At 52.8% G+C, this 22318-nt stretch overlaps 2 protein-coding genes across 2 annotated transcripts; one reads left to right on the top strand and one right to left on the bottom strand.

Moving 5' to 3' along the window:
• Nucleotides 1–139: 139 nt before the first annotated feature.
• ATF4 (activating transcription factor 4) lies at nt 140–2233 on the top strand. Its single transcript, XM_006071286.4, has 3 exons — nt 140–324; nt 910–1224; nt 1324–2233. Exons 2-3 carry the CDS (start codon nt 1005–1007, stop codon nt 2154–2156), a joined length of 1053 nt encoding a protein of 350 aa, XP_006071348.3. The 5' UTR covers nt 140–324; nt 910–1004; the 3' UTR covers nt 2157–2233.
• A 2661-nt stretch (nt 2234–4894) lies between these two features.
• On the bottom strand, nt 4895–8566 carry RPS19BP1 (ribosomal protein S19 binding protein 1). The gene is made up of 4 exons (XM_006071285.3): nt 8406–8566; nt 8124–8252; nt 5730–5827; nt 4895–5350 (listed from the first exon to the last, which is right to left on the bottom strand). Exons 1-4 carry the CDS (start codon nt 8455–8457, stop codon nt 5216–5218), a joined length of 414 nt encoding a protein of 137 aa, XP_006071347.1. The 5' UTR covers nt 8458–8566; the 3' UTR covers nt 4895–5215.
• Between the last annotated feature and the right edge of the window lie 13752 nt (nt 8567–22318).

Raw genomic sequence — 22318 nt, 5'->3', positions numbered from 1 at the left:
CGGGGCGTCGGAGAGATGACAATACGTGGGCGGGAGGTGCGAGTCACGTGACGGCGGCGGAAGGATGTGGGCTGTGATGCGTCATCACAGAGGCAGAGTCTATAAAGGATCCGCGCTCGGCCTGTTGCTGCCATTTTTCCTTCCTCCCGTTCATAGATGTAGTTCCTCCGGGCAAGTGCGCAGTCTCTACTCCCGCTCCCCCAGGGTCCTTGGCCACCATGGCGCATTAGAGGCAGCAGTGCCTGCGGCAGCATCGGCCTTTGCAGCGGCGGCAGCAGCACCAGGCTCTGCAGCGGCAACCCCCCCAGCGGCTTAAGCCATGGCGTAAGTACCAGGGAGGAGCCGCTCTGGCCGTGATCCCCGGGTCGGTGAGGGGTTTTCGCCTGCTTGGGTGCGGCCGAAGGCCTGGCGGCGTCGCGGAGGGGGAAGCGGTTTTACGAGCGCCCAGGACGCGTGACTCCTGCTTGGGTGTCCCCGAAACGCCGGCGCCCTTGTGTCGGGAGACCGCGGCATTTTGCCGCGGAGCGAAGCCCTGGTCGGCCCCGGGCTCCCCGGAACCCACCGGAGTCCCATCTGGCGTCCCGTGAAACGTGGCAGCAAAGATGGCGGCGGGGCAGGGCGGCGGCCGCGGCTTGAGTCGGAGGGACGTGGGCGGGGCCGGGCGGCTGATGCGGGATTCGGACGCGAGGGTGGGGCGACTTCCTCTTGTGGCCGGTAGGGCAGGGCCGGGCGTCCATCTTGTGCGGCCTAATAGAAAGGTGACACCATGGCCTTGGGGTGTCACCATGGCCGTCCCTGTTTTCAACACGGAGTGGAGTTCTGATTTGGCCATCCTGCTTAATGGATGAGAAGATGAAATTCTCAGACCAGCTGATTTCTAATGGGACTCGGTTTCTAATTGCTATCCAGGCTTTTCACGGCATTCAGCAGCAGCCTTGCTGTAACCGACAAAGACATCTTCGAATTAAGCACATTCCTCGAATTAAGCACCAAAACCTCGCAACATGGCCGAGATGAGCTTTCTGAGCAGCGAGGTGTTAGGGGGGGACTTCGTGTCCCCCTTCGACCAGTTGGGTTTGGGGGCTGAAGAGAGCCTAGGTCTCCTAGATGACAACCTGGAGGTGGCCAAGCACTTCAAACATCATGGGTTCTCCTGCGACAAGGCTAAGACAGGCTCCTCCGAATGGCTGGCTGTGGATTGGTTGGTCTCAGACAACAGCAAGGGTAAGAGGGATTTTTTTTTTTTTTAATCTGCTCGTGGGATCTGGTGATAGGGGCTCCTCCATTTGATTCAAGTTTCTTCCAACTTTTTATCTTTTCCAGAGGATGCTTTCTCCGGGACAGATTGGATGGTGGAGAAAATGGATTTGAAGGAGTTTGATTTTGATATCCTGTTCAGTAAAGATGACCTGGAAACCATGCCAGATGAGCTCTTGGCCACGTTGGATGACACGTGTGATCTCTTTCAGCCCCTAGTCCAGGAGACTAACAAGGAGCCCCCCCAGATAGTAAACCCAATTGGCCATCTTCCAGAAAGTTTACCAACAATTGACCAGGGTGCCCCCTTCACTTTCTTTCAACCTCTTCCCCCTTCCCCAGGGGCCCTGTCTTCCACTCCAGATCATTCCTTTAGTTTAGAGCTATGCAGTGAAGTGGTTATCCCTGAAGGAGATAGCAAGCCAGACTCCACCACTTACACTGCTGTGTTCCCTCAGCGCGTAAAAGAGGAGGATGCCCCCTCAGATAATGATAGTGGCATCTGTATGAGCCCTGACTCCTCTCTGGGCTCTCCCCAGGATAGCCCCTCCACCTCCAGGGGCTCTCCAAATACGAGCCTGCTATCTCCAGGTGCCCTCAGTGGCTCTTCCCGCCCCAAACCCTACGACCCTCCTGGAGAGAAGATGGTGGTAGCAAAAGTCAAGGGTGAGAAGCTAGACAAGAAGCTGAAGAAAATGGAGCAGAACAAGACAGCAGCTACTAGGTACCGCCAGAAGAAGAGGGCAGAACAGGAGGCCCTCACTGGCGAATGTAAAGAGCTAGAAAAAAAGAATGAGGCTCTGAAAGAGAAGGCAGATTCCTTGGCCAAGGAGATCCAGTATCTTAAAGATCTGATAGAAGAGGTTCGCAAAGCAAGGGAGAAGAAAAGGGTCCCCTAGTTAGGGTAGTCAGGAGTATGTGCGCTTGTATATAGGAGGCTGAAGCTGTGTTTTAATAAATTATTTTGTAGTGAAAGTACTACTGCACAGTCTGGTGTGTTGCCTCTGGTAAGAGTCCTGATGAATCCCCCGAAGTGTCAATTGCTGTGGGATTGGCTGTCAGTATTTAAATGCACAGTGAGATTTTTTAATTTCCTGACCGGCTGGGCCGTAGGTGACAATTTTTAAATAACTGCTGTGCTAGGTCTTATACCTGAGTAGGGATGGAACCTGGACCCTCTGCATTAGGAGCAGGAGTTTTAACCTTTGGGCCACCAGGGAAGCCCCAGGATGACTGATGCGGTTGGACCTGAGACAGTGAGTGGTTTATATCCCTTCAGTAGGTCGATGGGTTTTCGCTGAAAACCAAGAACTATTAGACTTGATGCTACCACCCTTGAGTGTGAGGCTGGGGAATTTAGCCTTTCTTACAGGGTGGTAGGAAGAGCCTGGACGCCACTCCTGTTTTTGTGCCAACATTAAATACCCAGATAAAACCCCATGAGGCTGCACTAATTTTAATTCTGTACAGGCTTCCCAAAATGGTCTGTTTAGAGAAAGTGGGCTCTAAAGTGATGGCTGAAATGGGTGAGTGGGGTCAAAAGGCTGGCTGGTTTTGAGGCTCCCCTCTGGCACCTAGGCCAGCTGGAAGGCCTGCTATGCATTGGAGGTGGGGCGCGGAGTGGGGAAGAGGCAGCATGGAAGGGCACTGGGGCTACGCTGCCCTTGCAACCCTGGCTGGTAATGTCCTAAAGCAGGATATGGCAGACATTTTTTTGGGATTGTTGAGATGATCCCAGCCTGGGTAGGTTTCTTCCCTTACGTCCTTTGGGGCCTGTGGAGGGAAGATGAGTGTACTATCATAAAGGACAGTGTAGCTGAGTGTGGGTCACAAGGGTGATGGGAATGTGGCACCAGGCACTGTTCTGAACACAGTGCCCATGTCCTACAGCAGGGGGTATTCAGAGTGGTAGGGCTAGCTGTTTGAACCCAGGGCTGGGCTGATTGGTGACCTAGGTGCGAATTTTCCTCCAGCACACCAAGGGTGTATGTGGCCTTGGTGACTTGGAGGACGGGGAAAGTTGTGGACACAGAATGGGGAGGGCACCTGAGACTCAGGCAAAGCCTTGGAGGTGGGGATGAAACCCCAACAAATAAACCTCTCGCAAGAGGACAGCCCCACCCCAGCTCTGTTAGAGGAAGTCACTGGAGATGGCCCACCCAACTCGAGCATAAACCTGGTAAGCCTCCCACCCACACGTGCCCATGCAGCTGTCTGGCTAGGGCCTCAGCCGGCCCTTCCACTCATGGAGGCTCAGGGCAGTGGATGGCTGGAGCAGCCCACCCCATGTGGAAGCCACAGGAAGCCTGGGCTGGGGCTCTGTTGGGTTACCCTAGGGTCTCCTCCAGGCAAACGTGCCAGCTGCTCCTAACCACCAGAGACATGCTTCCAGGTGCTTCACAGCCACTCAAGAGAACTGGTCTTTCTAGCTTTGGCCTCAATATGGTAACCCAGTGTCCTCTTTCTTGGCTCCTGAGCCTTTCTTTCCCATCAGATTCTTTGTTAGGAAGGGGGGCCTGATCAGCCTGTTCTTCAGAGAACAAACTCCTGGTGAGAGGCAGTGAGCAGCTGAGCCTGCTTCTTGCTAAGCTACTTAAAAGAGGAAGCACACCCAACCACCTCTCTCTGTGGGGGGAGGACAGGGGAGAGCTCAGGGCACACCAGCCTCTCCCTTCTTAGACAAGCCCATCTGAGGACATTGGCACAATACCGATGCGGAGTCTCAGCTCCTTTCCTCCCACCTTGACTTCCTGAAAGGCCGGCCAGCTTTATACTCAGATGGCGGCCACCTGCAGACAGGAAGGATTCCAACTTGGACTCAGGCAGGTCTGTGGTCCTCTGTATCCCCACTGAGGATGGAAAGCTGGCTAATAACCAGGGAAAGTGCTCCCCATACCAGGATGGGTGTGTAAGGGGTAAAACCACCTGCACTAAAGAAGCCATGGTGGGATGGGCCAACTTCCTAGCCATGGGGCCCTTCGGAAGTGCTCACCAGACAATGCCTGTCCCAAGGAGCTTTTTAGGCATGGGTGGGGGGGGGGGGCCCTACAAGAGCCAGACTAGCAGCCTGAAGGCCTCCAGGGCCCTTTCTCCACAAGGTCCCCAACTTGTCCTCAGAAGGAACTCCTGGGGCTGCCAGGACTTGTCATCAATACCACACTGAAGCCCAAACTGGGCAGCACCACTCACCCGCTCGGGCATTCTACTCAGCAGTGCCTGCACCTGCCAGATGCGGCCCAGCCTCCACCTTCCCCCTCACCTCACTAGTTCCCACCTTGTGACAGAGCTAAGAGGAAAAAAAAGTAGCCTTTGATATCTGTCCCCTGACTGCGTGTGCACGCGCCCTGGGCACTGGCCTGAGGCAGCAGTAATCCCTTCCTCAGACCCTGGTGTCGGCTTCCCTGGAATGAGCCCCCAGCAGCTGTGGGTGCTATTTTTGCCTCAAGAGCTGCCTTCTCAGCCGTGGCTGCCCGCCAGGGGGAGGAGGCGCATGGAGGCTATGAACTGCTCTCCGCTGGCGCCTGCACTGGGGCTGGGCCTAAGGACTTCTCACCTGGAGCCTAAGAAGCAGCTGGAGGGGTGGGAGGGTGGTGGTGGAGGCTCCTTGGTACCGGGGGAGACAACGGGAAACACCCTGTTAGAGCAGTACACAGCCCCTGGGCCACATTTATTAGAACCCGAAGCCCACCCAGTGGCCCTCCTCCTATCAGAGGTGTGGTCCCCAAGGGCCCAGTGACCGGCCTCTCCACAGCAAATAGCTCAGAGGCCCTTCCTGGGTTAAAGCAAACAAAACAATCGGAAAGGTTTCTTCCTGGCAAGCCGGTGGCACCTCCTGAGCCTGGAAATGTCAGCTCAAGTCTGAGCGAAGGTCCTCCTGTGGGCTTCCAGCTCGCCAGCTCCCCCAGGGGTTCCCCACCCCGGGCTGAGAGATCAGAGGAGGCTGTGCCCTCCTGGGAGCCTAGCTGCCGAAATATTCCTGCTGGAACTTCTGGAAGTCTTCCTCGGTGAACACGGTGCCCTCGGCCTTCTTCTTCTTCTTCGTCTTGGTCACAGGCCGGTCACAGGCCTTGCGGCCCCGGTTCTGGCGCACAATCTGGGGGCGTGTGGGGGTCAGGAGCCCTGGGTGGGGATTCCACCACCTGGAGCTCCACAGCCTGGTGCAGCCGCCCAAGGGCCGCCCTCTCCCCCGGCCCTCACCATGTCTGGGGAGGGGGAGGGCACATCGTTTCCATTCACAGAGGAACCAACCGAGGCCCAGAGGGGTAGCAGGGGAGTGAGGCCAGGCTCCCACCTCCCCTGTTATGCTGTCAGCCCTCTGAGGAGGCCCCTCACTGCACAGCAGTGTGTCCAGCTCTCGGGAGCCTGGAGGGGGGCCCAGCCCCCACCCTAGGCTCAGGGCTGAGACTCCCACGGATCCCCGGGACAGCCTCAGCTTTCACCCCCACTTCCCACAGCCCATCCCCCTGACGAACCTGCCGGGTGACGGATTCGTCCACTGTGCTTCTTGCACCGGTCATAAACCTCAGGTTTACTCCAAGGTAACCTCGACGCTCTCTCTTCCGGAACTCAGCTGTGGAGGCAGGGAGGGTGGTATCATTCCAGATTCACTCCCTGGAAGCCTTCTGGGGTCTCTTCTGACATCTCCCCACTCCACCCCTGCTCCCCAGCCCTGCTGAAGGCCCCATGGTCCATTCCCCATGTCACTGCAACAGGCTGGCTTCTTATGTCAAAACCACACTCCACATAGATCCGGCTCAGAGTCCCCCGTGGTTCCAGCTGCTCAAGTGATTTATTCAACAAATGCGTCCTGGGCATTCACTGTGTGTCAGGCACTGTTCTAGATGCAAGAGCACAGAGCTGGAAACAGAACAGACCAAAAGTCCTGCCCTCGTGGAGCTTCCATTCCGAAGGGAGAGAGACGGTAAACAAGGCAAGCAGTAGTTTAGAGGGTGAATGTTTTATGGAGAAAAAGAGAACGGCAAGCAGAAAGGAGGAAAGCAGGGGATGGGGGTAAGGTGGCAATTCTAAAAAAATAGGAGGCTCTGAGAAGACCTGAAATTCACTGAAAGAAATTCTGAGCAAAGACTGGAGGAAAAGAGCATTAAACTGTGGGCAGAAGAGCATTCTGGATAGAGGGAACAGTCAGTGCAAAGGCTCTGAGGCAGAAGCGTGACTAATGTGCTTGAAGGACGGGGAGGGGCGAACCTGAGGGTTGGAAGCTGGAGGGGGCAGATCACGGGGGGCCCTCAGCAGGCACGGAGGCATGGAGGCATGGGAAGAACTCAGGCTCTCACCAGGCCGATGGGAGCCCCTGGAGGGTGAGAGGCAGGGTAGAGACAGGTCTGACTTAGGATTTTACGGCATCACTTCAGCTGCTGTGGTGAGAACCAGATGACTGGGGGAGGGGGAACAAGGAGACCAATTAGCAAGTTTTTGTAATAATCCAGGCAAGAGATGGTGTAGCTCAGACCAAGGTGGCAGCCACAGAGGTGTCCTTTAGGTTGGCCCTGAGAGTCCCCTCACTCATGTGCCATGGCAGGGTGGTGGGGTGGGGTGGGGATGGAGGGTGTGCCCGCTCCACCCTGGCATCACTGTGGCTCAACCCAGGCTCACTTCCCTGCTTTCACACTTGCTCCTGTTGTCTTACCTCCCCAAGATTCATAGTTCTTTTAACAGATACTTGAACACCTTTATATTGCACCAGGCCCTGGGGAATTGAGGCTTCTCCTGTGGCTCAAGACAGTAAAGAATCTGCCTGTAATGTGGGAGACCTGGGTTCGATCCCTGGGTTTGGGAAGATCCCCTAGAGGAGGAAATGGCAGCCCACTCCACTTTCTTGACTGGAAAATCTCATGGACACAGGAGGCTGGCGGGCTACAGCCCATGGGGTTGCAAAAGAGTCAGACATAACCAAGCAACTAACACTGGGGATTTGAAGACACACTAGGAGCTCAAGTCCTGCCACAGGTCAAAACATCCAAACACCCCGCCATCCTGCCCACCCTGTCCCTCTTCAAGTCTGTACATCACATTAAGTGGCACCAAATCCCTGAAGATGCTCCCTCCATCCTCACAGCCAATCCACCACTGACACCATCAACACAGCTTCCAGCCGCAGGACTCTTGTTATCTCTGCACGTCACCGGTGCTCAGGCCACAGCACCTTCTACTTGAAGGGACAGGTGGGAGCAGGGCTCTGGAGACACACTGCCTGGTTTCCACCGGTACCATTTGGGCAGGGGTCTGTTTCTGCATCTGAGCAATGCGGGTAATGACAGCGCCGACCTCACGGGGTTGTGAGGAACAAATGAGCAAACATCTGTCAGAGGCTGAGAACAGCACGCGCAGTGTTCACTAGTACTCAACACTCAGTCTCTGACCCTCGTTTACTATATGTCACCTCGACCAGACCTCTTTCTTTCAACATTTCAAAGATTAATAATAACCTTCTGATTCCACATATGCCAACAGTATACTTCCTCCAGCTCATTCTTATACTTCCATCAGGTCTGTGCTTAAATGTCGCTTCCTCAGAGAAGTCTTTCTTCTAAGTCCCTTTCAAAGTACCCTAGTTTTACAGCACAAACCTCATCACAGAGACCCAACCTGACCCAACCCAAACCCAAAATCATTTTCAAAACGCTGATTTTGAAACTCCTCAGTGTTCTCTCCCCACTAGGACTGTAGACCTTGAGGGTCGGGACGATGTGATTCGTTCATCTCCGTGTTCCCAGGACCCCGCTCCGCGGCCGTCGCATGGCAGGTAGTCTAGTAACGCCTGGAGAACATTTGAAGCCCGGACTCCAGCGCCAGTTCCTCCGGCACCGACCCCGGAAGCAGCGCGTTCAGCCCCTTCCCAAGCTCACCCAGCGCCGACTTGGGCACCTTTCCCTTGGCGGAGTTCCGCAGTTTCTGGGCCTGGGTCGCCTTCGCCTTCCGGGTCCGCTTCATCGGAGCTTGGCTCGGTTTGGTGTGTCCTGGAGCGGCGCCTGGGGCTGTAAAGAACGGACTCGGGTCGGAGGGCGCTCAGGGTTCCCATCCCACCGAGGCTAAGACTGGTTTGGATCTTTGGGCGCCCTCGGGGTTCCTGCCCCCAGCCCCTGCCACCTTCCCGCCCGGCCGAACGTCCTCAGGCAGAGCCTCCTCACCCTCAGGAGCCCCCAGTAGCTCCAAGCCCCGCCGCAGCAACGCAGCCGACATAGCGGCCCTTAGTTCTGCCCACAGTTCTGCCTACACGTCTCAACTACTTCCGCCTTGGCCCCCGTGGTGGTTTCGGCGGAAACCTGAGCCAGAAGCAAAAGTTCCACAGTGAGCGGACGGAAGTGCCCACCTTCCTTAGAACGCATGCGTGAGGTTTACTAATCGGCGGAAAGGGGGCGGGGTCTGGAGGCGGGGCCAGAGCGCCGAAGGAAGCATTTGTCGTCCAATCGCAACCCAATCAACCCTTTGCGAGACAGGCGGCACCTTCTCCCGGAAGCCGCCCACCAGTAGCTCAGCCTTGTAGATACAGCCTCTGAGGTCAGGCCGCTACGTAGTGGGCAAGGCCGGGAAGAGGACTTAGTATTCTCAATTTTTACGAAAAAGGAGAATATGTTTTTGGAAATATTTTTTCATATACTTCAACCAGAGCAACGTTTAGTTCGGCTTGAGAATCCAGCTGTCTTGCATTAAGCCAGATATTAAAGATATTTGCAAAAACGTAAAACAGTGGGTTTTAATAGTTTTTTTCTAAAAAGTTTTTAATAGTTTTTTTTTAACTATTTTGTTTGGTTTTGGAAAATACAACCATTTTCATTAAAATACGTCAGTTACGTTAATATGTGAGTTTGATACTGTTATTTTAAATTAATATTTTTAAATTAATATTTTAAAATGTATCTTTTAATTTCTAACATGGTGACTCTCATTAGATAGTTATGTATGCAGAAGCTCTTTGGGATTCTGAAGTTTTTTAAGAAGGAAGAGGATCTGGGGCCACCTCTTTACCTCTCAGTGGTAAAGAATCTGCCTGCCAGTGCAGGAGACACAGGAGCCATGGGTTCGATCGCAGAGTCAGGAAAATCCCTTGGAGGAGGAAATAGCGTTCCACTCCAGTATTCTTGTCTTGGAAGATTCCATGGACAGAGGACCCTGGCAGGCTGCAGCCAATGGGGTTGCAAAGAGTTTCTTAGATAAAATATTGATAGTTTGAGAAATCCTGGCTTAGAAATTAGCGCTCTTCTTGCTGCGGGGAGGATCCCTGTCTTGTTCACTGCTCCTGCGCTCCTAGCACAGTACCTGGTATGCAGAAGGCACTCAATAAATGAGTGGAGAATGAATTCGCAGGACAAACATGTTCTGAGGGCCTTTTGTGTAGTAGACACTGTAGAGTGTAGGACATGGAGGGGACTCAGTTGCTCCTATGTGAATGAACCTTACTAACCTCCACCAGCTTGTCCAGAAGGGAGAGAAACACCTAAACATTAATAACAAACACTACCTCAAGGTGCTGTTTTCAGTGTTTTACATTTGTTGGCTCACTTATACCATCCCCCTCACTCTGAAGTAGAAACCACTGTTTCCCTCATTTTACAAATGGCCCAGAGGGTCACACAGGTGGTGTCAGAGCTGGGAATAAAGACCATCGGGCTGGAGCATTTATGCATTGCTGGCCTGTGCCAACCGCCCAAGATGCGGTGTGGGTCAGGAGGCCTCTGGAGAAGAGCTGACAGTGTGGGAGGGGAGTGTCCGGGGCAGGAGGACCCTGTAGTGGGGGCATGTCCCTTGGGACAGGTGTGGCCCTGGAGGAGCAGAGGGCTGGGTGGTTTCATTGGCATCAGGGCCACAGATTTGCCCTGAGGGCTTGGTGGTGGTGGTGGTGGGGTGGTCCCAGCATTCCAGTGATGTTGTCAGACAGGCTCTTTTTTCCTGCTTCTGAAATGGCCAGATTTTCTTATTTCTGTTATTATATATTCATTGGAAGGACTGATACTGAAGCTGAAACTCAGCATCAGTTTGGCCACCTGATGCGAAGAACTGACTCATTGGAAAAGACCCTGATGCTGGGAAAGATTGAAGGTGGGAGGAGAAGGGAACGACAGAGGATGAGCTGATTGGATGGCATCACTGACTCGTTGGACATAAGTTTGAGTAAGTTTCGGGAGTTGGTGATGAACAGGGAAGCCTGACATGCTGTGATCCATGGGGTCGCAAAGAGTCAGACACCACCTGAGCGACTGAACTTAACTGATACATTCATGCAGTGTTTATTGAATGTTTCCCCACCCATTCCTCAGTGTAAACTCTATAAAGAAAGGCATCTTCCTTTATTCACTGTTACATCAAGTGCCTGGAACAGAGTCTGGCATAATGTAAGTGTTCCGTAAACGTGTGAATCAGAGAGAGGAAGGCAGAGATGTCCAGGTCCACTCAGCGTGGGATGAGTGAGTCTGCCTTTCAGGAGGGCAAAGGACAAAGCCTGACTGTACCCCATTTCTCCTCCCGACGTGGGATGGTCAGCACATGGTCGTCGTCGTGGAGGGAGTTTTTGTATCCCGATGTCCCAAACAACCAGTGGATTCCTGTAGCATCTCCGCCGGCCTCCAGGGGGGACAAGCGGCCACTCCGGCCACTAGGTGGCGCCGCAGGACCACTTTCTCCCATCGCGCGGCCCTGCAATCTGGTTTGCCACTCTCCAGGCTAGGGTGCCCGAACGTGGAGTGGGCACATCCCTCGGAGTTGGCTGGCTCTTTGTGGTCAGCCCTGCATGGCCCTGGCTTCCTGCTGTCCCTGCCCCGTGGCCTTCCAAGACTGGGTGGGGAAGCCGAGGCAGAGCCACCAGGTTGGACTGCCCAGTGGGGCGATAAGGCTTTCTTATGCAAAGGTGTGCAAATGACAACGGGGCATTCACCCAGTCCCTTAACAGACAGTGCCTCAGTTTCCTCATCTGTTAAATGGGGCTTAGCTCCCTGATAAAGTGAGGAGCCAGTAAGTTAATACTGATAAAGCTTGTATTAGCCGACTAGAAACTGGGGAGGAAAGTACCCCACGAGGGTTCCTGGTGAATTTTATAACCAGGTCTGCCCCACTCTGATCAAGAACGAGGTGCCTGCAGTTGGGCATCTTAGAAGTGCCAGGCCTGTCCTGGTCCAGCTCCAAGAGGGCAGCTCCCTCCTGCTCACTCCTGCCCCTGGGGAGCGGGGGGTCCTGAGGTCTCACAGGTGGGTTTCTGTCCTGGCTGCCTGACTTCCTGCTGCTTTTCTGCTCTCAGCCTGTTTCTTCATCTGTTGGTGGAAGCGCTGGGCTCCTGCCTGAAGTGAAGTGAAAGTTTCTCAGTCGTGTCTGACCCTTTGTGACCCCAATGGACTGTATAGTCCATGGACTTCTCCAGGCCAGAATACTGGAGGGGATAGCCTTTCCCTTCTCCAGGGGATCTTCCCTACCCAGGGACTGAACCCGGGTCTCTTGCATTGCAGGCAGATTCTTTACCAGCTGAGCCACTAAGGAAGCCCAAGAATACTGCAGTGGATAGCCTATCTCTTCTCCAGCGAATCTTCCCAACCCAGGAATCGAACTGGGGTCTCCTGCACTGCAGGCAGATTCTTTACCAGCCTGCCCCGACCCTTCTCTGGGTACCCCTCTGTGCCTGCTTGGCCCGGGCCCTTAGCCGCACAGAAGAAGCATCCAGGTGATGTGGCCGCCTCCCTAGCCCCTGTTGCCCACACGCCCCATCCTGGTCTCCTTCCTGGCCTTTCTGGAGCCAACTTAACCTCACCGGGCCTAGGGGTGGGGAACCTCAAGACTCAGAGGGAGGTAGGGTCTTCTGCAGAGTCACAGGGTATTTCAAGAGCAGGGGGAGGACTAGGACCCACAACTCTGAGTCCTGATCAAGAGCACGTGTGAGTGTGTGTATGAGGCCATTTTGAAATTTCTTTCTTTTTTTAAAAAAATTATTTGGCTGTGCTGAGTCTTAGATGTGGCCTGTGGGATCTTCAGTTGCAGCAGATCTGGTTTCCATTGTCCAGGAACTAGGTGTGGGATTCAGTTCCCTGTCCAGGGGTGAAACCCAGGCCCCTGCACTGGGAGGAGGGGTTGGCCACTGGGCCACCGGGCAAGTCCCTGTGTGGCCGTTCTGACTTGTGTGTGTTGGGGAGCACCTGGGATCTGGTGACTTGCTTTTGCCTCCCCCTCTTTGTGTGTCTCTTTATCTCCTCGCCTTTATCTCTGACTCTGTCTCTCCATGTCTCTCTGCTCTCCTTTTCTCCCTATCCCTGAGTCCTCTCTGTCTCTTCCTCAGTCACTGCACTGTCCCCTCACCCCCACCCCAAGCCCCCAGCCTCTCTCCATCTTCAAACTGAGAACCCAAATGGAATTTCCAATTGCCTTTTCCGACTGGTGATTGTGCGTCTCCAAGCCCCATGTGCCCGGCCCTCTCCCTTCCCTCTGCCGCCTGGCCTCTCTGCCTCCCTCCCTCTCACCTCCTGCTCTTGCCATCAGTGGCTTTGAAGTGTGTTCACAAGAGCGCTCAAGAGAAAATCCATTTCTGCACTGTCTGGTTCTAAATGGACGGGGAATGGGCTCTTTTCGGCCTCTGGTCTCATCGCCTCCCTCTCAGAGTCTCTGGAGCTTTCTTTTCTGAAAGGTGATGCTCTTGTCTCCTGTCTCATCTCCTCCTGACCAGGCTGTCACCAGGCAGTCACTCGTCCGCAGCCCCCATGGGTAGGGGAAGGCTCTGTGGGCCGAGGGAGGGGTTGGGAGGTGGGCAGGGCTGGGGCTGGTGCAGAGGCTCTGGGCTTACACAGCCGTGTGCCCCAAAGTAGGCTGCCTTCCTTGTGCAGGCCTGTTTCCTCCTCTGTCAATTGGGCTTTGGGAAATATTGTCCGGCCCTCCTCCCAGGGCTGAGGGTTGGGGGCGGGGGGCGGCGCCCAGAGCTCCTGGCTCCAGGGTCCTGAGGTCTGGAGGGGAACATGGGTTCTGGAGCCAGGCTGTGTACGTTTGGATTCGGGCTTCTTCATTCACTAGCTGTGTGACCTTGGGCAAGTCACATAACCTCTCTGTGCCTTGGTTTCCTCATCTGTGTGTTCATTATAATAATGGTCCCTGCCTTCTGGGGTGGCTGTGGGGATTGAGTGCAAAGTGTTAATACTTGGAATAGCACATTGGGTACAGAGTTTAAGCACGATGTGTTTGAAAATGAAGGACCGGCAGTGTGCCCTGGGACCTCCGTCCACGTCTGTGAGTGTCATCTGTGTGTCTGTGTAGCTGCTGGACCTCCATGCTCTTATGATCACACGGGGAGAGTGCTGTTCAAGAGCCTGGAGTCAGCAGGCTTGTGTTCAAATGCAGCGTTTGTCACCCTGCTAGAAATTCTCCATGGAGCTCTGGGGTCAGATAGTGACTCTGGGTGGGGGTCAAAGATGAGATCTTTTTGTTTTTTTTGATGGGGACCATTTTTAAAGTCTCTGTTGAATTTGTTACAATACTGCTTCTGTTTTTATGTTTTGGGTTTGGGGCCAGGAGGCAAGTAGGAGGGTAGCTCCCTGATCAGAGATCAAACCCAACCCCCTCACTGGAAGGTGAAGTCTTAACCGCTGGACTGCCAAGCAGGTCCCAAAAGTGGGATCTTTTTATGGACTCAGCCCTGACCGGCCAAAGATACTAAGTTGCTTGGGCCTCAGTTCCCTCTGGGGTGAGATGGGAGGGTTCCCACCCCCCGCCTCAGCCCCAGAGACCTGCCAGGTCCCCAGGGTCATTGAGATGTTGTGAGATTACAGGGAGAGGAAAAGTGAGCTTGGAAGAGTCAGGGGAGGACCCAAGGGGCCCTCATCAAGCCAGCACCCCTTCCTCTTGTCAGATGGGGGGGTCCTTAGGCAGTGCAGACTCTGGGGACCTGTCCTCACTGTGAGATTTTGAATAAGTCCCTTCTCTGCTCCTGGCTTCAGGCTGCCCATCTGGGCAGTGGGGACAGACACTAGGAGCCTGGCTGCAAAGTGTCAGGACAGGGCTCGGGATGGGCGAAGGGTGGGGAGTAGAGGATGGTTCAGGTTCCAAGTGGCCAGGAAGGGTCTCATCCCTTCCAGCCTCAGCTTTTTAATTCTAATTACATCTCCATTAAAATGCAAATTTCCACAAACACCCAGAAAGGAGGACCTGTTGTCATGGAAACTGGAATCTGAGGGATGGGGGAGAGGGGAGCTGGTCTCCATCTCCTGAACTTTCAGTTTGCTTGGAACCGCTCTTCTTCCCTCTCATGCACCAGCTGGGGGTCTCCTGCCCCAAGGCTGGGTCTTTAGGGGAAGGGAGCTGGGTAACTTTGATGAAGTCATTTCCCTCCTTGGCCTCAGTTTCTCCATCTGTGAACTGGGGATAACACTATAGGCCTCTTTTGTAGGATCGCCCTGGGGATTCAGTGATTAAATGTACAGGACATCAGAGAGCAGGGTCTGCTCTCCGGATGCAGTTCCAGGGTACCCGATGAAGCCGTGGTCTGGACCCCTCGCCGTGATGAACTGAGGTGTCTCTTGCCCTGGAATTCTGGCTTCTGCTGCATCCCTGAACCAAGAGCCAAAATAATGGCATGAGTGACCTTCAAGTCCTGTGTATGCTCAGGTCCTCAGTTGGAGCCACTCTTACACGAATACTGCAGCCCTTTGACTTTATGCTGTTCCTTTTTTGCAAGGGAGATGTGGATGCCTGAAAAATGGTGGCGGGACCTTTCTACCCCAAGTGAATCTGAAAACAGGGAGGATAAAGAGAAGGGAAGAGAGAGCTGGTGAAAGAAGCCAGAAGGGATGATTACATGAAAGAAGCTGTATTCCTTTTTGCCTCTGTTACTAGGAAGCTCAGATTGGATGGCATTATTACTGTAATACAGTAATAAATGTAACTGATTACATTATTATGTTACCATATTATTCAGCTGTACTGTATCCATTTCAGCTTTCTAATCTATCTAGTTCACTCTTGTTCCCTAAATGATTTCTAATCTTTTTATTTTGCTTCCTGAGAAACCTTCTTTAGAAATAGCTGAGAGTATACATGATTTTGATAAATAAATCATGACGGCAGAGAAAAGAATGAGCACGGGCTGTTCTGTGCACACCTTTCAGCCTCTGAACCTGTGGGTGACTGTGGCCTTATTTTAAGTGCTGGAAGGGGGAGACAGGGTGTTGGGGGCAGGGAACAGTGGCTATAAAATGTGTCTGATGATTGATTTTGTGTTCTTAATGCTAAGTGGTTAAGATCACATCCCTATAAGAACAAGGGTGGGGCTCAAGGGTCTGGTCTCGGAGGGGCCAGATATTGAACAAGGTGGGGGTCAGTTCTCAGGAGAGGCCAGGAAGCGTGCATCAACCCCCTTACCAATCCTGACGGCTCAGTGCTGGAGTTTACAGCGGCTCACCAGCCTTGATCGCTGGGTGGGGTCAGAAAATGAGTTCTGGCTGATGGCGTGCCGGTGGAGGAAATGACACAACTCTGGGCCTGGCCTGGCTCTTGAAAGCACCCCTTGCAATCTCCAGCTCATTTTCTTTCTTTTTTCCTTTTTTTGGCTGCACTGCATGGCATGTGGGATCTCAATTCCTTAATCAGGGGTCGAACCTGCACCCCTGCATTGGAAGCTCGGAGTCTTAACCACTGGACCCCCAGGGAAGTCCTTCCAGCTCATGTTCCTTGCTACCACGACCTTGGTACAATATACTATGGATGGCAGAGGACAGTCCAGTAGAGCTGTGACATTCATAAGAAATTAACTATTGTTGTTACAGTTTTTTGCAACTCTGAGATTCGGGATCAGTTTGTTACCATAGCATAGCCTACCACATCCTGACTAATACACCTCCCAGTTCCCCTCCTGAGCATCCCCAGGAGCCCCCAAGAGGTCAGGCCGGGGCTCCAGGATGACCTATATCGTCTATGCACAGAGGCAGAATGAGAAGGAGCAGACTTTGTCACAGCTTCAGGGTCCTGTGTCTGCTCAGTGGTGAAACTCCCGTCCCTGAAGTCTCAGGCTTCACGCATGCAGAGGACTGAGAGGCCTGGAGCTGGGGCTTGAGGCCTCTGGGTGTGCTCAGACCTCGACCAGGTCTCTGGTCGCAGAGAAGGAAACCCCAGGGTCCTGAGATGGCTGATGGGGGAGCTTAGTGAGGAACCAGGGTCAGAGGCTGGGGCAGGGTCATCCCACTCCTGCATGTCCTTGCTGGCGGCCCAGGAGAGGCTCCAGCCAACCAGTGGAAAGAGAAGGTATGGAATGTCTGAAGCTCTTCACCGCACACAGGTGGAGCTGAGGGCACGGGTGATGGGGGCAGGGCCAGTGATGGGGGCTTCTCTGGACCGCAGAGCCCCAAACTGGGTGCATCTTGAGAGGCTGCCTCCCAGTCAGGACCCTGGGACCAGGAGTCAGGATGTGGTCAGAGGGGAATCCCAGGATCTCCCAGGAGGACACAGAGTTAGAAATTTGGGCCAAAAGTTCCTCCAAGGAGGCTGAGCACCGAAGAATGGATGCTTTCGAATTGCAGTGCTGGAGAAGACTCTTGAGAGTCCCTTGGACTGCATGGAGATCAAACCATCAACCCTGAATATTCATGGGAAGTACTGATGCTGAAGCTGAAGCTACAATACTTTGGCTACCTGATGTGAAGAGCTGACTCATTGGAAAAGACCCTGATGCTGGGAAAGACTGAAGGCAGGAGAAGGGGGAGACAGAGGATGAGATGGTTGGATGGCATCACTGACTTGATGGACATGAGTTTGGGCAAACTCTGGGAGATGGTGAAGGACAGGGAAGCCTATTGTGCTGCAGTCCATGACGTCAAAAAGATCGGACACAACTTAGCAACTGAGCAACAATGACTCCACCAAGGACCCCCAGGAAGGGTCAGTTTATTCCATCCCAACCCCACTGGTCCGACCCAGCCAACACTCCCCAGGGGACTGCTTTTGCTAGTCCCGTGCTGGGCTTTGGAGACACAGAGAAGAATTGCTCTGACCTCACCACCGTCAAGGAGCCTGGTGGGGAAGACGGTGACAGTGTCCTTTGGCTTGGTGTGATTGGGCTGGCAGGCCTGAGGAAGGGGGGAAGGGTAGGAGGGAGCATCTGTCAGAGTCCTTGTTCCCTGAGGGCAGGACTAGCTATTTGTGGATCCCTGTGCAAAATAAGTGTGGCGCCCCTTGTTCAAAATGGAGACAGTAAGCTGAGAGCAGAGCCTTTAACCAAGCATGAGGCCCTTGGGGGTGGAGGTGGGGAGCCCAGTGGGACTGCCCATGGCTGGAAGAGTTTTTCAGCTTGGGATTTTTCTAAGGCACCCCTCACCCCTCCCACCGCAGCACAAGAACCAGCCGGTTTCCTTATCTGCAAAATGAAAAAAGAAAAAAAAAAATGACACCACCTTCTAGAGTTGTGAGGATTCAGGAGAGTGTAAAGCCTTGAGGTGGGGTGGGGCAGTAATGGATCCACAGGTGATGCACCCTGCGATCTTCAAATGACCATCACACACCTCCTGCTGCCCCTGCCCCCCACCCCCGCCCGTGTTCGCTCCACAGCACTAACCACTGTCTGACCCCCAGATATTTTATTCCACTTCTTATTCTTATTTGTTGTCTGTCTTCCCAAACGTGATGTGAGGCCCACAGGGCTTCTATATAGCCTTCTGTGTCTTTTGATTGAAACCTTCAGTCCATTTACACTTAAATTAATCATTAAATGTAATAGGAACGCACTTATTGCCATTTTGTTTATTGTCTGTGGTTGTTTTTCTTGATCTCTGCTCCTTCCTTCTTGCTCTCTTTCCTTATGATTCGATGACTTTCTTTAGTGTTATGTTCATCTTCCTTTCTGTTTATCTTTGTGTCGTGGATTTTTGGTTTGTGTTTATCATGAGGTTCATATAACAACCTATGTACATAGTGGTCTAAATTGATGGTTGCTTAAGTTTGAGTGCATTCCAAAAGTGCTACATTTTTATTATCCCCCTACTACAGAGTGAGGTGTGTTTTTGATATAATATTTTACATCTTTAATTTTGTGTATCCTTTAACTCACCGTGGTGCTTCCATGGTGGCTCAGATGGCAAACTGTCTGCCTGCAACATGGGAGACCCAGGTTTGATCCCTGGGTCAGGTCAGAAGGAAATGGCAACCCATTCCAGTACTCTTGCCTGAAAAATTCCATGGACAGAGGAGCCTGGTGGGCTACAGTCCATGGTAACGCAAAGAGTTGGACACGACTGAGCGACTTCAAACTCACTCACACTCACTAACTCATTGTAGATTTTCTGCTTTTATCTTTTGACCTTCATATTAGCTCTATAAGTGGTTGCTCTACTGCCTTTACAACTTATTTGCCTTTATCATCAGATTTTTTTCTTTCATAATTTTGTATTCCTACTTATGGCCTTTTCCTCTTTTTCCTTTTAAAGGAATCCCTTTAACATTTCTTGTGAGGTTCTGCTTGTTTGGGAAACTCTTTATATCTTCTTGGCAGCAGCCACAGACCCTCGAATGGTGCCTGGCAGATATCTGTTGAACGAATGAATGAGTGTCAAGCCATTTGTTAGGTAAAAAATATGTACTGAGCAGCTACTGTGTGCCAGGGACTATCTGAGATTTCCTTATGAGTGAGCTTTGGGGCAGAAGTGAGGGAGGGGAGCAGAGTGAGTGTGGATGCTGGACGGTAGAGGGGCAGGCAGGATGCAGATGGTGTCCACAGACTCAAGGACAGGGAGACAGGGTTGGGGGGAACGGGCTGGGGGAAGGCTTGGTCGGGAGGAGGGAGCATCCATTCGTTGTACGGCTGTAACCTGTCACGGGGAGCCCACTCCTCAGCAGGCAGCCTGTTTCCTGGCAGGATGGCCTTCAGACCTGGGTCAGCCCCTGGCGCCTGCACTGTCTGCAGCATCCGTGCTGGAGGTCCTGAGTCTGGAATTGCCGGGAAGGGGGGCAAAGCCCAGCCTGAGGACAGTGTCACTTGCAGCTTCAGTGTGGAAGGGCGTCCTGGGTGATCGCCCCTTGTGGGGGTTCTGACTTGGTGGACACTGGCAGGACATGTCCCCACTTGTTCCTGTTCAGTCGCTCAGTTGTGTCTGACTCTTTGCGACCCCGCGGACTGCAGCACATCAGGCCTCCCTGTCCTTCACCATCTCTTAGGATTTGCTCAAACTCATGTCCATTGAGTCAGGGATACCATCCAACTGCCTCATCATCTGTCGTCCCCTTCTCTTCCTGCCCTCGTCTTTCCCAGCATCAGGGTCTTTTCCAATGAGTCGACTCTTCACATCAGGTGGCCAAAGTATTGGAGCTTCAGCTTCAGCATCAGTCCTTCCAATGAATAGTCAGAGTTGATTTCCTTTAGGATAGACTGGTTTGGTCTCCTTGCCAAGGGACTCTCAAGAGTCTTCTCCAGCACCGCAGTTCAAAAGCATCAATTCTTTGTCCCCAGAGGGTCCTGGTAGTTCCCCTCAACTCCTCTCCTGAGAAACGGATCAAAGGAGGCTGGTGAGTCCACTGGTCCTTGGCCAAGCCGTCTCAGGCTGTGTGGCTTCTGTGTGAACTCCGGCCTCTCTTTAGGGCCCAGACTCATTCTCCATGGGCTCCTGGCATGACCTCTGCTCTTGTGTGTTGCACGGGCCTCTCAGCCTCAACCTGTCCCTAAGGGAGCTTGCTGTCCTCAACCAAACCTGCTTCTCCTCTCCTCTGTCTCACTCCAGCCAGAAACTGGGGTGCCAGTCTCCCCTTGTCCTTTACCCCACCTGAGAGGAGTCACCCGTCCTGTCCATTCAACTTTCTAAATCACCTCAGAGTCTGCCTTCTCTCCACCCCCAGGAATGTGCCCCCAGGGTCATCAGGCCCTAGAGATGACTTCTCATCCGTCCAGAGGCTTGTGCCTGCAGATGCTTGCTTGGGATGGGAGTTGCTGGCAGGCCTGCCTGGGGAGTGGGCAGCTTTTGCCTGTCCAGCTGTGGCCTTTAGGGTGGCTGTTGCCTCCTCTGCTGGCCCCAGGGTTGGGAACACACCCTCTCCCCCCATACAAACCTTTTGTGCCTGAAGACCCATGGCTTAGGCTTATACACTGACAGGCTCACAAGACCCCTTGGTCCTGGGGGTGGGGCGCTAGGCTGTGCCTCCACCCCAGTCTGATCCCAGAATTGTCCCTTCTTCTGCCTCTGCCTTCCTCTCTTCTCTGTCAGATGACCTCCTCTTGTGTCCTCCCAGGCCTGGTTGCTGGCTCCCTTCTCTTCCCTTTCCTTCATGCTCCCAGGTGGAGGGAGCAGAACATGATGGTTAAGAGCATGACTCCGGAGTCAGATGTCTGGGTTTAAATCTTAGCTCCACCATCTATCTGCTGTGTGACCTTAGACAAATTACTTAAACTCTCTGTGCTTTGGTGGCTCCATCATAAACTGCTTAACAATAATGTCAACCCTGTAGGTTGTCATAAGGATTAAATGAACACATTCTAAGCGCCTTAGGAACCTAGCTGTTAAGTTTTTTGGTGCCTATCCATTTGTAGAGTGCTTTCCCAGTTAAACTTTGGGCCTCACACCTAATCTGTTTGGTGAATGCGGAAACAGAGGTTCCTACCTACTCGATGCAGTGGAGAGCATGAGACTGGGAGGTCAGACCTGGGTGTGAGTTTAAGTCAGGTCGTTTCCTGTGTGTCTCTGGGAGATGCCTCCTTCTGAGCCTGTTTCCTGACCTTTAGAGTCAGGATTATAAGTCTTACTTCCCAGGTATGTGAACTTTAGCCAGGTTACTTGTCTCTCAGTGCCTCGGTCTCCTCATCTGTAAAATGGGGGTGATAATCTGAGCACCTACCTCACAGGGCTGATGTGAAGGTTAAATGAGGTAATATGTGAAAGTGCTTAGAACAGCGCCTAACTCACAATAGAGACTGTATAAATGTTTGCTATTATTATAAGTTGATGAAATTTGCACATGGACACAATATTTCCCAAACATTTCCAAGAGGTTCATTCCTGGAGTGTCAGCATCCTTGGATTAGATATCCCCTGGGATTCCTTGTCAGAAATGTGTGAGTGGACGTTGGAGATCCCTGTGGGGGTAGGACATGTGAGCTGGGGCTTCTAGCCAGAAAGAACACCTCTGAGTCCTGGTTATGTTTCTTACCTACCTGGTGGTCTTGGGTGAGTCATCTCCTCTCCTCGAAGCCTCGGTTTCCTCTTTTGCAAAACACAGATGGTAATATTGGGAGGTAAAGGTTAAATCAGATGCAGTGCCTGACAAGAGAAGACCCTCAAGAAATGATCACAGTGATTAAGATGCCCCAGCAGAAAGCAGGCAGTCCACAACCAACTTCCTGCTATGCATGTGAGCTCTGTGGCTTTTATTTCTTTAAAATAGTGAGCTTATTTATTCATTTTCTTAAAAGCAGATTAAAAAAATTTTTCTGTATTTATTTTTGGCTGGCTGGGTCTTCACTGCTGCACAGGCTTTTCTCTAGTTGCGGCAAGCCGGGGCTATTTTCTAGTTGTGGCGTGTGGGCTTCTCATTGTGGTGGCTTCTCTTGCTTTGGAGCGCAGGCTTTAGGGCTCCCAGGCTCTGGAGTACAAGCTCAGTAGTTGTGGCCCATGGTTTTAGTTGCACCGTGACATGTGCGATCTTCTTGGATCAGGAATCCAACCCATGTCTCCTGCATTGGCAGGAGGATTCTTTACCACTGAGCCTCTAGGGAAGCCCTGAGCTTACTTTTTCTTTCTTTCTGGCTGCACCGGGTCTTCTTTGCTGCTCGAGGGTTTTCTTTAGTTGCGGCGAGAGTGGGGCTACTCTCTAGTTTTGGTGTGTGAGCTTAGTTGCCCTGTGGCACGTCGAACCTTCCTGGACCAGGGATTGAACCTGTGACCTCTGCACTAGTAGGCAGATTCTTAACCATTGGACCACCAGGGAAGTCCACTGTGTCTTTTAAAATATGGGGATTTCCCCAGTACTCCTTGCTTCCTCCACCAACTGCCTCCTTACCCTCTGCTAGCACCCTGCTTATCCCAAAGTCCAAGTCTGATGGAGGGATTCCCTGCAGGGAAAGTGGGGGGCACACACAGTCCCAGAGGAAAAGGGGACCATGGCCTCTCTT

Source organism: Bubalus bubalis, chromosome 4 (genome assembly GCF_019923935.1).
Source record: "Bubalus bubalis isolate 160015118507 breed Murrah chromosome 4, NDDB_SH_1, whole genome shotgun sequence".
NCBI lineage: Eukaryota > Metazoa > Chordata > Mammalia > Artiodactyla > Bovidae > Bubalus > Bubalus bubalis.
This window is presented reverse-complemented; position numbering and strand designations above follow the sequence as displayed.

Coding starts and splice junctions, on each gene's coding strand:
- ATF4 (XM_006071286.4), top strand. CDS start 1,005: ATGGCCGAGATGAGCTTTCTGAGCAGCGAGGTGTTAGGGGGGGACTTC. Junction 1,225..1,323: donor GGTCTCAGACAACAGCAAGG/GTAAGAGGGATT, acceptor TATCTTTTCCAG/AGGATGCTTTCTCCGGGACA.
- RPS19BP1 (XM_006071285.3), bottom strand. CDS start 8,457: ATGTCGGCTGCGTTGCTGCGGCGGGGCTTGGAGCTACTGGGGGCTCCT. Junction 8,253..8,405: donor GCTACTGGGGGCTCCTGAGG/GTGAGGAGGCTC, acceptor CGTTCTTTACAG/CCCCAGGCGCCGCTCCAGGA. Junction 5,828..8,123: donor GGTGCCCAAGTCGGCGCTGG/GTGAGCTTGGGA, acceptor CTGCCTCCACAG/CTGAGTTCCGGAAGAGAGAG.